Source organism: Mesoplodon densirostris, chromosome 14, assembly GCF_025265405.1.
Source record: "Mesoplodon densirostris isolate mMesDen1 chromosome 14, mMesDen1 primary haplotype, whole genome shotgun sequence".
Classification (NCBI taxonomy): Eukaryota; Metazoa; Chordata; class Mammalia; order Artiodactyla; family Ziphiidae; genus Mesoplodon; species Mesoplodon densirostris.
In genome coordinates, this window is record NC_082674.1 from 52,376,945 (window position 1) to 52,390,594 (window position 13,650).

The 13,650-nt window shown below is 39.0% G+C and overlaps 1 protein-coding gene across 1 annotated transcript in view; it reads left to right on the plus strand.

The window, feature by feature from the left end:
- Positions 1–8,169: 8,169 nt before the first annotated feature.
- COMMD1 (copper metabolism domain containing 1) overlaps positions 8,170–13,650 on the plus strand; it is a 160,525-nt gene continuing 155,044 nt past the window's right edge. Inside the window, exon 1 of the mRNA XM_060117492.1 lies at positions 8,170–8,362. Within this exon, the coding sequence (XP_059973475.1) occupies positions 8,186–8,362 (177 nt within the window). The 5' untranslated portion in view covers positions 8,170–8,185. The remainder of the gene's footprint in view (positions 8,363–13,650) is intronic.

Below are 13,650 nucleotides of genomic sequence, written 5' to 3' on the forward strand. Positions count from 1 at the left end.
ACTATATTGTTTGCATCATTCTTTTTTAAAGTTTGGCTTGCAATATGTTAACATGAAGCAGGGGCCTGTTTTCCTTAAATACATTTTGATTTTTCTAATTTTCTCTGAAAGGTTTCTAGTTCACATTTTTATCACTTTCTAACCCTCCCAATTATAAGATTACTATCTGAAAATGGGAGAAGGAAAAGCCCAAGGGTGGTGCTGGAAAACTTAGAAGTTTTGTGATCTATTATAAGTAAACAAGTAACCAGATGTCCTATCTAAAAACAGAAATGAACTAGTATTTAATTATGGTAGTACTATCCAGAGCCATAGAAGTTGCAAATTTGTGGACAAAATAGATAACTGTTATTTTGGAGGTCTAGGGTGTGGAGGGACACAACACAAAAAGAGAGGCAGCAGACACTAGATACCTCTGACGGAACATGAAACAAGCTGAACCTGAGTCTGATCAAGTTCCTAGATCTAACTACAAATTTACAGATTTGTAGGACATACAAGGATACAAGAATATATTTTTAAAAAATGATACCAGGAGGGTATAATCAATAAAATCTAAATCATGGGAAACTCAGTAGGACAAATGACCTACAAACGAATTGCAAGAAAATGAAAACAAAAAACAATGAAGTTGGAAGGGGAACCTATAGGTAATTGCATTTGGCTGGCTAATCAACTACTTAAATATTCAGACAAACAGTTAAAAAATATGAAGTTTGTAAGACAATCAGAAATTTGAATACTGATTGATATTCAATGATTGATTATTAAGAAAGTATTTTTTACATGTAGAATATGGAAAAATGTATTATGGTTTTTTTTAAAGAGCCTTTATCTTTTAAGAGAAGCATACTGAAATATTTACAGATAAACTGCTATGATATCTGTGATTGTCCAAATAAAAGAGAAGGGTGAAGTGGATGGGAGTAGAAAGGAAACAAGATAGGCAGTGTGTTGGTATTCATTGAAGTTGGTGATGGGGACATGGGAGCTCATTATACTATTGTTTATACTTTTTATGTGTTTGAAATTTTCCATGAGAAAATGTTTTTAAAAAATGTTTGGCTATTCAAAAAGAAAACAAGACTAGATTTCTCCGTGTATTTTCCATCTTTCTAAATTCAATCCCATTTAAATCTTTGAGTCTGAATTTGAATTAAAATACTTTAAAATGCAGAATGAGAGTTTTGTTCTGTGGCAGTTTCATTCCAAATGCTTGCTGTGATAGTTATCTTGATTAACACAGCTCATTAAAGGATAAAATAACACACAAGATACATAGAGAGGTAGCCCACAGATAAATGAGCCCCCGTATGCTCTGAACCATCACCTACTCTGTCACCTAAATCAGAAACCTGGGAGTCATTCCTTTCCCTCTTCCCTCATCCAAACTCTGCTAATTTTACCTCCTTTATGTCAAAAAATCCATCTCATATTCTCCATTCTAAGTGCAGCTCCCTTAGATCAGACCCACATCATCATCAATTTGATTACTGTGATGGTCTAGCTTTTGGCCTCCCTTGCTCCTTCAGTTCATTGCCACATCACTACCACAAAGGAATCTTAAAAGCTCAAATCTGATCTTGTTATTACTCTTCTGCTTAAAACCTTTCAGTCACTCTTCAAGGACCAGATATAAAAATCAGCATTACATGTAAACTTTCCATCTCTATGACTGAGGCCCTGTCTATCTTTCCAGGTTTATTATCCTAGGATCCTGGTTCCACTTTGCTACTGTAGGGGAGGAAGCTATATCTTTTTCTTTCTACCCTTCTAGGTGCTTGGCTGGGGCTCTGTAACAAAAGATAGATAACAAGAGAAAAGCATACAGATTTATTTAATGTAAGTTTTATGTGGCAGGAGAGCCTTGATAAGGAAATTAAGACTTGAAGAAGTGGTTAAAACTGAGTGTTGCTGTGATTTGATGAAGAGTGGAAAGTTGTGGGAAAATGTGATGGGACAAAAGGATATGAGCTAAGGGTAGTCAACTGGGAAAACTTAGTAAAGCCTGTTCTTCCCTCTGTCTTTGGAGATAAGAGTGCTCTGGGTATAGGGAGGGTACCTCTCACATGAGGGTCTTATGACCTGTTTCAGGGGAGAAGGGGGAAGTCAGAGAATCCTTCTTGCACCTGTCGTTTCTCAAGTTCCTTCAAATATTCAATATGCCAAGGTGCCATATTTTGGGGTAGTGTGTCCTGAATCCTACCATTACACTATGGGGTTCCTAGTGTACCTCAATACACCACTATGTTTTGTGCTTGCATATATAGGGACATGCTATTTCACCTGCAACATACCTGGCTATTCACATTAAGCCTTTCTTTGACTGATTCAAACTGAGTTAATAATTATTTTCTTTCTTTCTCCACCAATTCTGATAGCTACTTCTAGGTACTAAGTAGTAACAACCCTTAGTTCATTGCATTTTAATAATTTATGGATACAGAGGAGGCAAAAATAATTTTCCCTCCCACTTTTCTGTTCTGGCTGGGACCCCTGTATCAAAAGACAGATTAATGAGAAAAACAGAGGTTTATTAACGTGTATACCTCATGTATACATGTGACATACCCAGGGAAAAATGAGTAACTCAAAGCAGTGGCTTAGAACTCCTGTTTATATACCATCTTCAGCCAAAGACAAAGGAAAGGACCATGTCCAGGAGCTCATTTATGGAGAGATGACAGGGAAAAGCATGGTAAACAAGAGTAAGTTATCGCAGATTTAAGTCGGTGCATTCTCCATTGATAAGGGTCTAAAGTTGTCTTCTGGGATTGGTTTTTGTACTTTCTGGTGGACAGGGAAGGAGAGACACCTTTGAAAATGTATGTCCTGCTTTTAGGTGAATCGGAGAAGGGCTGTGAGCTTTCCTTGTATCTGCTTATTCTCAGTTGCCTTCAGCTCAAAAGAATCCTTATGCCAAAGTGGTATATTTCGGGGTGGCATATTCTGCTACCCTTCATTTACATATTATTTTCCTTTACCAGAATGTAAGATTTTAGAGCAGAGTGTCTTATTCATTCTGTATCCCCTGGAGCCTAGCAGAATGATTGGCACAAAGCTCTCAACCAATATCTGTTGAGTGGAGAGTGAATGGAGATTAAAGTAGAACTGGAAAAGGCAGAGGAGAGACAGGGAGCAAGGGGAGTTTATTGCAAAACTTAGGGGCCCCTGTCTTTCCACATTACTTCAGTTCACATTTTAAATTTTAACATTTTGCAGAGCTGGAAAATCTTATAAAAACATGTATTGCTGGCCTGAGACCAAACAGCCTGTAAGCCATAATAGGAGCAGTTTAATAGGGGAAGCGACTAGTTGCTTGATGAGACTTAGACTGGGAACCTATCTGACCACAATGAAAAGGAAACCTGTTTAGCAGAAGGGCGGCTAGTTAGATGCTTATAATTTCCCTTGAGCCAAGGCTCAAGGTATTTTCCTTGCTGTTGTCTCACAGCAATTAGGCAATTCTTTTAATAGGCCTGCGTCCAGGTTTATCATCTGCGAAACAGGTTGTGTTTTGAAATTTAATAAAATAAAGCTTGTGCTTTGATCCTTTTGTTTGAAACGCATTCTAAAAATGCGGCTGTTACCAGCCTTGAACAGTCACATTGGCAATAGCAGCCCCTGGTGGCACAGGGATGATTTTCTTTTATTGGTCACCTTGGTGTTTTGGAACTTGTAGGCTCAGGCAGGCCCTGTGTTAAAAAACAAAATTCAACTGAGTAAATTTTAAAGATTTTACTGGCTTTATTCAGTGATTCGTGAATCAGGCAACATCCAATCTAGCAAGTAGAAAGTAGCTCCAAGGAGCTGTACAAAATGAAAGACTTTTATAGACAGAAAGGAGTGGGAACATGGAAATTACACTAGACAAAAAAGAAGGTTGGTTATTACAAGGTCACCTTCGTTTAGCGGATGGCAGGGATCTATCAGTTTACCTAACTAGTGTTGATTAGGAGATTCCGAGTTGGTAATTAAGTCTCATTTTGGTGATGTGGAGCTTAGCGTTAAGTGACTCCATTTTGGGCCTCCTTTCTTATTTTTAACAAGTGATATGTCCAGGTATAACATACATTGGAATAAAAGTTGAATAATGATAATGATATGCAGAATTTCCCCCTGCTTCTAATAAAAGAGCAATCTATTTATTGTAAGGATTAATTAGAACTGGGAGTACTAAGAGAGAGTTCTTAGAACCAGTGGAAAACTAGCAGGCTTCCAGAAACTTCAGAGGGGTAAATTAACCCCTAGATATTGTAGACTACATTTGGTGTGTATTTGCATTTTGGGGAGAAAATATCTGAGGCTTCTATAAGATTCTGAAAGCATCTAATTTCATCAAAATGGTTATGAAACACTATGTAAGGTGTGTGGCTTTTCTCAGTAATGTAGAACACATGTTCTTTAAAGCTTTTCATTAAAAGAATTCTGATTTTAGGACACACGTCTTTTTTTAAAACTGAAATATAGTTGATTTACAGTATTGTGTTAGTTTCAGGTATATAACAAAGTGATTCAGATATATATATATATTTTTTTTCCAGATTATTTTCCATTATAGGTTATTATGAGATATTGAATATGGTTCCCTGTGCTATACAGTAAATCCTTGTTGCTTATCTTTTTTTTTTTTTTTTTCGGTACGCAGGCCTCTCACTGTTGTGACCTCTCCCGTTGCGGAGCACAGGCTCCGGACGCGTAGGCTCAGCGGCCATGGCTCACGGGCCCAGCCGCTCCTCGGCATGTGGGATCTTCCCGGACCAGGGCATGAACCCGTGTCCCCTGCATCGGCAGGCGGACTCTCAACCACTGCGCCACCAGGGAAGCCCTGCTTATCTATTTTATGTATAGTAGTTTGTACCTGTTAATCCCATATTCCTAATTTATCTCTCCCTTCCTTTCCTCTTTGGTAACCATAAGTTTGTTTTCTATGTCTGTGGGTCTGTTCCTGTTTTGTATGTAAGTTCATTTGTATATATATATATTTTTAGATTCACATATAAGCAATACCATATGATATTTGTCTTTCTCTGTCTGGCTTACTTTACTTAGTATGATATTCTCTAGGTCCATCCATGTTGCTGTAAATGGCAATATTTCATTTTTTATGTCTGAGTAATATTCCATTATTCCAGTAATATTCCAATATGTGTGTCTGTATACATATATATTTGCATATATATGTACGTATATATACCACATCTTCTTAAACCAATTGTCTGTTGATGGGCAGTTTATTTATTTATTTTTATTGGCTGCGCCGTGCGGCTTATGGGATCTCACTCAGTTCCCCCACCAGGGATTGAACCCGGGCCACGTCAGTGAAAGCCCAGAATCCTAACCACTAGACCACCAGGCAACTCCTGATGGGCACTTTATCTTTTCATTAAATAACTTTTTATTACAACAATATTATATGTACACTGTAGACATTTAGAAAAATCAGGTAAGCAGAAAGAAGCAAATAAAAGCCATCTGCTCAGAGATATACTTCATAACCATGTTGGTAAATAACTTTCCAGACCTTTTTTTCAGGCGGGTTGATAGATTCAACTATATAAACCTAAGGAACATATTGCAATGTAAGTGACAAACATTAGTATTACTAATGTGTAAAGAGCTGTTAGAAATCACTGAAGTGACAAACCTCTGTAGAAGGTGGACAAGGAAATGGGAAGAAATACAAGCAGTCAATAACTATATATAAAAAAGTCCTCACGTAAAGGTGGTTGTTTAAAACAAGACAGCAGGCCCCAAATGGAGTCACTTATGCTAAACCAGCCCCACATCACCAAACCGAGAATTACAGTTTCACCTTTCCCAGAAATGGAATCTTAAACCAGCCAATCAGGAACCGCCTAATCAGCACTAGTTAGGTAATCTGCCTGATAGATCCCTGATGTCCCCTAAAGGAAGGTGACCTTGTAATAACCAACCTGCTTTTTTGTTTTGAGGTACAACTTGCTTATTCTCACTCCCTTCTGCCTATAAAAGTCTTTCATTTTGTACAGCTCCTTGGACCACCTTTCTAGCTGAGATTGAATGCTTCCCTATTCATGAATTCTTGAATAAAGCCAATAAAACCTTTACAATTTACAAAGTTGAATTTTGTTTTTTTAACAGTTCAAAAGGTACAAACTTCCATTTTTAAAATAAATAAGTCCTGGGGATGTAATGTACAGCATGTTAATTATAGTTAATAATAGTGTATTGTCTTTTTTTTTTTTGGCCAAGATGTGTGGCTTGTGGGATCTTAGTTCCCCAAGGCCCTCGCAGTGAAAGCGAGGAGTCCTAACATCTGGACTGCCAGGGAATTCCTGAAAGTTGCTAAGAGAGTTAATCTTAAAAGCTGTCACCACAAGGAAAAAAAAATATAGCTGTGTGGTGATGGATGTTAACTAGACTTATTGTAGCAATCATTTTGCAATATATACAAATATGGAATCATGCTGTACACTTGAAACTAACATAATGTTATATTGTCAATTATATAAATTTTAAAAATCACTCTCAAAATTTAAGAAATACATATTAAAACAATAAGATAGTATTTCTCATGTATCAAATAGCAAAGATTCTAAAGAATAATACCAGTCAGTGTTAGTAAGGTTTCATGGAAATAAATGGGTACAGCCTTTCTGGTGGGTAATTTGGAAGTCATGTACTTAATGATGCTTTCTATCCACTCACCACCCTTATATTACTTTTTCCCTTACAGGGACCATTCTCTGCAACACCTGCAGGCACACTTAACAGGATGTATAGTTTATCTCTAGGTTTGTTTTTCTTGGCATTCTGAAAGCATCTCTGAATTTGCTTTTTAGAAAATTAATTCCTTTAGGGAAAGAAATATCATATCTTTTCTAGTATAAAGAATACCTCCTGACTTCAGGCAAATGCTGGATAAATATTAGTTAAAGTAGTCTAGATCAGTGATTCTCAGCAGCGTGGCACTACTTCGAAAGGGGTATTTCAGTTTTCACAATAATGGAGGGGGAGGAATGGCCAGGGCTGGACAGGCACCAAGGATACAAGACATCTTGCCATGCAGGGGACATTCGTATAGGTGAAAAACCTACCTGTTTATTATTGTCTGAGCCTGAAATGTAACATTTATACATTGAAATGCATATATTATAACTTTCTTTCCTTTTATTTTTATCCTAAATTACAGTTAGATCATTATATTGATTTTAAACTGAGATATAATTCACATACTGTGAAGTTCATTTTCTTTTAAAGTGTACAATTCAGTGGATTTAGTATATTCACAAAGTTATACAATCATAGCCACTATCTAATTCTAGAACACTTTCATCATCCCTAAAAGAAACCCATTAACAGTCATTCTCCATTCCCCACTGCTCTAGTTGCTGGCAACCATTAATCTACTTTCTGTGTCTATAGATTTGACTGTTCTGCACATTTCATATCAATGGGATCATACAATGTCTGGCCCTTTATGTTAGTCTTCTTTCACTTAGCATGTTTTTAAGGCTCATCCATGTTGCAGCATGTATCAGTAACTCATTCCTTTTTAATGGTGAGTAACATATTGATTTTTGGAAATTATATGGGTAAGAAGTTATATTATCTATGCACCTTATTTCAGGATAGTAAAGAAAGTGTTAACAAAATATTTGTTATAGACAGCAACATTGGATCAGAGCCACTAATCTAGCTGGAAAGACAAGACACATGTACGTAAAAAGGCAATTAACAACCCAAGAAAACATATTACCAGGGAATAGTTAAATTTTTGGTGGGCAAAGGTGCACAGGTAAGGATTAGGCAGAGGTCAGATTTGAGTGATAGATCCTATTCAGTTAATGGATTGGCAAACCTTGCAGTGAGATACAGCCATCCGAAAGTTAAACTGCCACCCGCATAGGATGCTACTCCATCTAAAGTAATATCCATTGAGCAATTTTTTCTTCGACAAGCCCCTGGAGTGATGAAGAAAATCAGCGGAAGCAAAGTGAGCGGTATGGAACTTAATGGATTGATAGCTCCGCGGTGGCAAACCTAAGGGTTGGGTTTTGCAGAGCTGGGAGGGGCCAACACCGACCCCTGCTGGAACTCCGCCGCCACTTTCCTCTCGCGCCTTTGTCCAGCTGTTTAGGCCCATATCGGCTGCCGTGGCGGGGCAACGCTCAGCTGTTGGGGGGCGGGGCCTCCGCCAACTATGGCGGGCGAGCTTGAGGGCTCTAAGCCGCTGAGCGGGCTGCTGAGCGGCCTGGCTCAGGACGCTTTCCATGGGCACCGGGGCATCACGGAGGAGCTGCTGCGGAGTCAGCTCTATCCGGAGGTGCCACCTGAGGAGTTCCGCCCCTTTATGGCGAAGATGAAGGGGATTCTTAAGGTACCGCTACTCCCTGCAGCCTCCGCCGCGGAGCCTAATCTCTTCCCCGCCACCCTCCGACTCGTCCCCCCAGAAGCTGAAAGGCTTCCCTCCTCAGACCTCCGCCCCAGGGGCTCCACATTACGCTCCTTCAGATCCCCTGCACTCGTTCTGTCCCTTTTCTCACTTTCTTAGGGCTCCCCGCAGCAGTGCTGACCGACACCCACCGGAGAAAACTTGGGTTTTGTCTCCAGACACTTATCTCTTGTGTAGGTTACGATTTCGAGTTGCCTCGGCGGATCTGTGCGCTCCATTCTTTTTAAAATTAAGAGCGATCAAGCTATCAGCTTTCCTAGGCCGTGGAAGTGTTCAAAAATGTTCAAGTGATCATGTGTATGCCGGCATAAGGGGTGGGTTAGCCGGAGTGAACCCCAGTCAAGCAGTCCACCATATGGTTAAGAGAGTACGTTCACCAGCTTGAAGTCAAAGCGTAGCTCAGCCTGTCCAATAGAAATGTAATGAGAGCCAAACATGTAATTTTTACAATTTCTAGTAGCCACATTAAAAAAGTAAAAAGAAAAAAGTGAAATTAATTTTAACATTTTGTTTAACCTAGTATATCCAAAGTATTATCTCTTCACGTGTAATCTATACAAAATAATAATGAGATGTTTTATATTATTTTTTTCACTAAGTCTTTGAAATCTGGTGAGTATTTTACACTTAAAGCACATGTCAGTTTGGACTAGTCACATTCCAAGTGCTCAACAGTCACTTGTGGCTAATGGCTACCATATTGGACAACACTGGTTTAGACTAAGAACTAGTGATAGGACTGAATCTAGTAATTAAGTGTACTCTAGAGATAACTTGTAAAAATTATTTTTGTGGGCCTCCTATGTGTTAGGAACTCTGTTAGACATGTTATATTTTATTTAATTTGTTTCTTGCAAAAACCTTATGTGGTGTACACCCATTTTAAAGATTAGGAAACAGGCTCAAGGAGTCTAAGCATTTAGCCTAAGCATTACACTTTGATTAAAATCAGTGTTGAAATTTCATCTGTTATCCTTTTGCAGTTACTGTGTTTCAAAACTGCTTATCATACCTTAAAAAGGCAGTTACGTTTTTTTTTTAAAGATTTTGTTGTTGTTATGGACCATTTTTAAAGTCTTTATTGAATTTGTTACTATATATATATATTTACATCTTTATTGGAGTATAATTGCTTTACAATGCTGTGTTAGTTTCTGCTGTATAACAAAGTGAATCAGCTATATATATACATATATCCCCATATCCCCTCCCTCTTGAACCTCCCTCCCGCCCTCCCTATTCCACCCCTCTAGGTGGTCACAAAGCACCGAGCTGATCTCCCTGTGCTATGCGGCTGCTTCCCACTAGCTATTTTACATTTGGTAGTGTATATATGTCCAAGCCACTCTCTCACTTTGTCCCAGCTTCCCCTTCCCCCCAGTTCCCCCACCCCCGAGTCCTCAAGTCCATTCTCTACGTCTGCATCTTTATTCCTGTCCTGCCCCTAGGTTCATCAGAACCATTTTTTTTTTAGATTCCATATATATGTGTTAGCATACGGTATTTGTTTTTCTCTTTCTGACTTACTTCACTCTGTATGACAGACTCTAGGTCCATCCACCTCACTACAAATAACTCAATTTCGTCTCTTTTTTAAGGCTGAGTAATATTCCATTGTATATATGTGCCACATCTACTTTATCCATTCAATCGTCAGTGGACACTTAGGTTGCTTCCATGTCCTGGCTGTTGTAAATAGTGCTGCAGTGAACATTGTAGTACATGTCTCTTTTTGAATTATGGTTATGAATTTGTTATAATATTGCTTCTGTTTTATGTTTTGTTTTTTTGTCCACGAGGCATGTGGGATCTTAGCTCCCTAACCAGGGATTGAACCCTCACCCCCTGCATTAGAAGGTGAAGTCTTAACCACTGGACCGCCAGGGAAGTCCCCTATGTTTCTTTTTTAAAACTGCTTTTGCTTAGAGGATTTGAATCTGAAAAAAAAAAAAAAAACAAAGCAATTATTTCACAGAAAGTAAATGGATTGTCTCATAGAAATGTAAGGAGTAATATCTCATATGTGATTCTAGACATTCTAAGTAATTTTAGTTGATATCATAAATCACTAGTGAATACCTTGTATTTCTATCAAATATTACCCTTTGAGTGGTCAGAAAAGGTTTCCTAGAGAATTTGACATCTTACCTGAGTTTCTGAAGCGTTTGCTAGGTCTACAGGGGATGAGGATAAGGGACTGCAGGCCAAAAAGTAAGAATAGCACTTGTGTAGGCAGTGTCTTAGGATTTCTAAATATTGGGGGCTACTTCTCTCTAGGTGGCCCGTATTTTGATTCTTTTGTTTTGTTATGAGATAAAAATTGCAGTATACTGCGAGAAAAGATTGTCTAGAAACTCTCTCTCTTATTTTCTTTAAAATACATTGCTGGGGCTTCCCTGGTGGCGCAGTGGTTGAGAGTCCGCCTGCCGATGCAGGGGACACGGGTTCGTGCCCCGGTCTGGGAGGATCCCACATGCCGCGGAGCGGCTAGGCCCGTGAGCCATGGCTGCTGGGCCTGCATGTCCAGAGCCTGTGCTCCGCAACGGGAGAGGCCACAGCAGTGAGAAGCCCACGTAATGCAAAAAAAAAAAAAAAAAAAAAATACATTGCTAAGTAATATCTAGGTCTTGCTCTCACTATTCTCAGTCCTCTGCCCAAGGCTAGAATACTTAAGTTTTCTGAGTGGTCGTTGAGTAGCATGGTTCTCTTGGTATTGGGAGAAGAATAGAAGATTTGCCTGTGCCTGGCAGCACAGACTCTGCACAGCTGCTGGTCTGAGGTACCAAGGGAAATAGCCTTTGATTGTTTGACTTAGGGCTGAAACTATGGGCTCAAGATAACATCTAGTTCCAATCTTCATTTACCTTATAAGCAACACTGAGGGATAAAACATCTCTCTAATTCTTATGGAAACATAAAAAGCAAACATGATTTTTAAACAAAAAGGCTTTGAGCAGAGATGGAACGTCTAGCTGCAATAAAAGAGAATATACACAAATAAACATGATGCAAAGATGCTGTAGCATTTGGAAATAGAGGTCTGAGTGGACTACTGTGGACAGAAAAGAGATATTAGTTCCTTCTGGCAGATGGAGATGCCATATTTGTTGGGTTTTTTCCCCAAAATAATTAATTATTTATTTAAGGCTGTGTTGGGTCTTTGTTGCTGCATGCAGGCTTTCTCTTTGTCTGTGGAGTCTCAACAATCTTGAATTCAACATGCAGGCTAGAATAAAAGCAGTGAGGAAAAATACTAAAGAAAAAAATGTAGGAGTCTAAGCAGAGGGAAAAAAACTGAGGATAAAAATGGAGTAGTACCCCAATTGTCATTTGGTGGCCATACCTTTCAATCATCTATAGAACATCAAGTTCTATAAAGAGAGTGAAAATGAAAAGGGACAACAGGGGTAGGAGGAAAGGGAAGGAGGGATGTGTAACTCCCGGCAGGGAATGGACAGTGCGTACCCATTAATAATCTTATTGCCAGCTGCCTGCATTCATTTATTCATAGCCTGTGTTTCAAGTTCAGGTGCTTCCTGAGCTGTAGCTTTTCCCTCTAATCTTCACGTTCCTTGCCCAGGTGTAGTGGGTGAACTGGAGTGAACTGGAGCTTTTCTACCCTACTTGGCTGGGACATTGACCCTCTGTAGCTTTGCCTGTTGATCACAAAAGGACAAACCCTTCATCTGCTTGTAGATACGTGAAGCTGACTGTTCACTTGCTTTAGTTTTATTTTTTGGTATCTCCTGTGAAGCAGTGAAATCAGTGAATTGAGAGTGGTGTGTTTAGTTAGGGAAATGACATCCTATATAAATACTCTGCCTTTTTTATCAAAAAATATTTATTTATTTATTTATTTATTTTGGCTGTGTCAGGTTTTAGTTGGGGCACGCGTGATCTTTAGTTGCGGGATCACAGCATGTGGGATCTTTAGCTGCGGCATGAAGGATCTTTAGTTGTGGTATGTGGTATCTTTTTAGTTGTGGCATGCATGTGGGATCTAATTCCCCAACCAGGGATCGAACCCAGGCCCCCTGCATTGGGAGCTGGAAGTCTTACCCACTGGTCCACCAGGGAAGTCCTACTCTGCCGTTTTTATCTAATTTTTTTTTTGCTCACATTTGTAATTTCAACTTCTCATAGATATGTGTTTGCATACTCTCTACTTCTTGCTCCTGCTGTTAACCTCGTGGGTATGCTCCTTAATTCTAGTTTACTAGAATTCTAGAGAAGGATCTTTAACTATGAAGCTGGATCGCAGTTTGTACACTTATGTCCTGTATTCACTACTGCCCTCTGTTGATGATGATACTATATTTCATCACTGAAATCTCATGTTAAACAAAGACATTTTTTTAAAATATTTATTTATTTATTTAGGCTCCTCCAGGTCTTAGTTGTGGCATGCAGGCTCTTTAGTTGCGACATGCATGCGGGATCTAGTTCCCCGACCAGGGATTGAACCCGGGCCCCTGTATTGAGAGTGCAGAGTCTTACCTACTGGACCACCAGGGGAGTCCCTAAACAAAAATTTTTGATGAAAATTCTATTGAATTTTTTGGGTCTATTGTTGATATAATTCTTTATTCAGTTCTGTCAATCAAGTGTTAATTTTTCCATTTCTCTTTCCCTCTATAATTTTTTTTCCTTTTTTAAAAAATTTATTTATCTTACTTTTGGCTGCATTGGGTCCTCGTTGCTGGCACGCAGGCTTTCTCTAGTTGCAGTGAACAGGTGCTACTCGTCGTTGCAGTGCGCGGGCTTCTTTTTGCGGTGGCTTCTCTTGTTGTGGAACACAGACTCTAGGTGCACAGGCTTCAGTAGTTGTGGCTCGCAGGCTCTAGAGCATAGGCTCAGTAGTTGTGGCACACAGGCTTAGTTGCTTCGCAGCATGTGGGATCTTCCCAGACCAGGGATCGAACCCATGTCCCCTGCATTGGCAGGCGGATTCTTAACCACTGCGTCACCAGGGAAGCCCTCCTTTTTTTTGTTTAATTGAACTATAGTTGATTTACAATATATGTTTCAGGTATACAGCATAGCAATTCAATATTTTTATAGATTATACTACATTTAAAGTTAGTACAAAATAATGGCTATATTTTCCTGTGCTGTACAATCTATCCTTGTTGCTTATTTATTTTATACTATTTTGTCTATAATTAAAATTTTTAAAATGTTTAGATCCTATTTTATTATTTATTTATTTATTT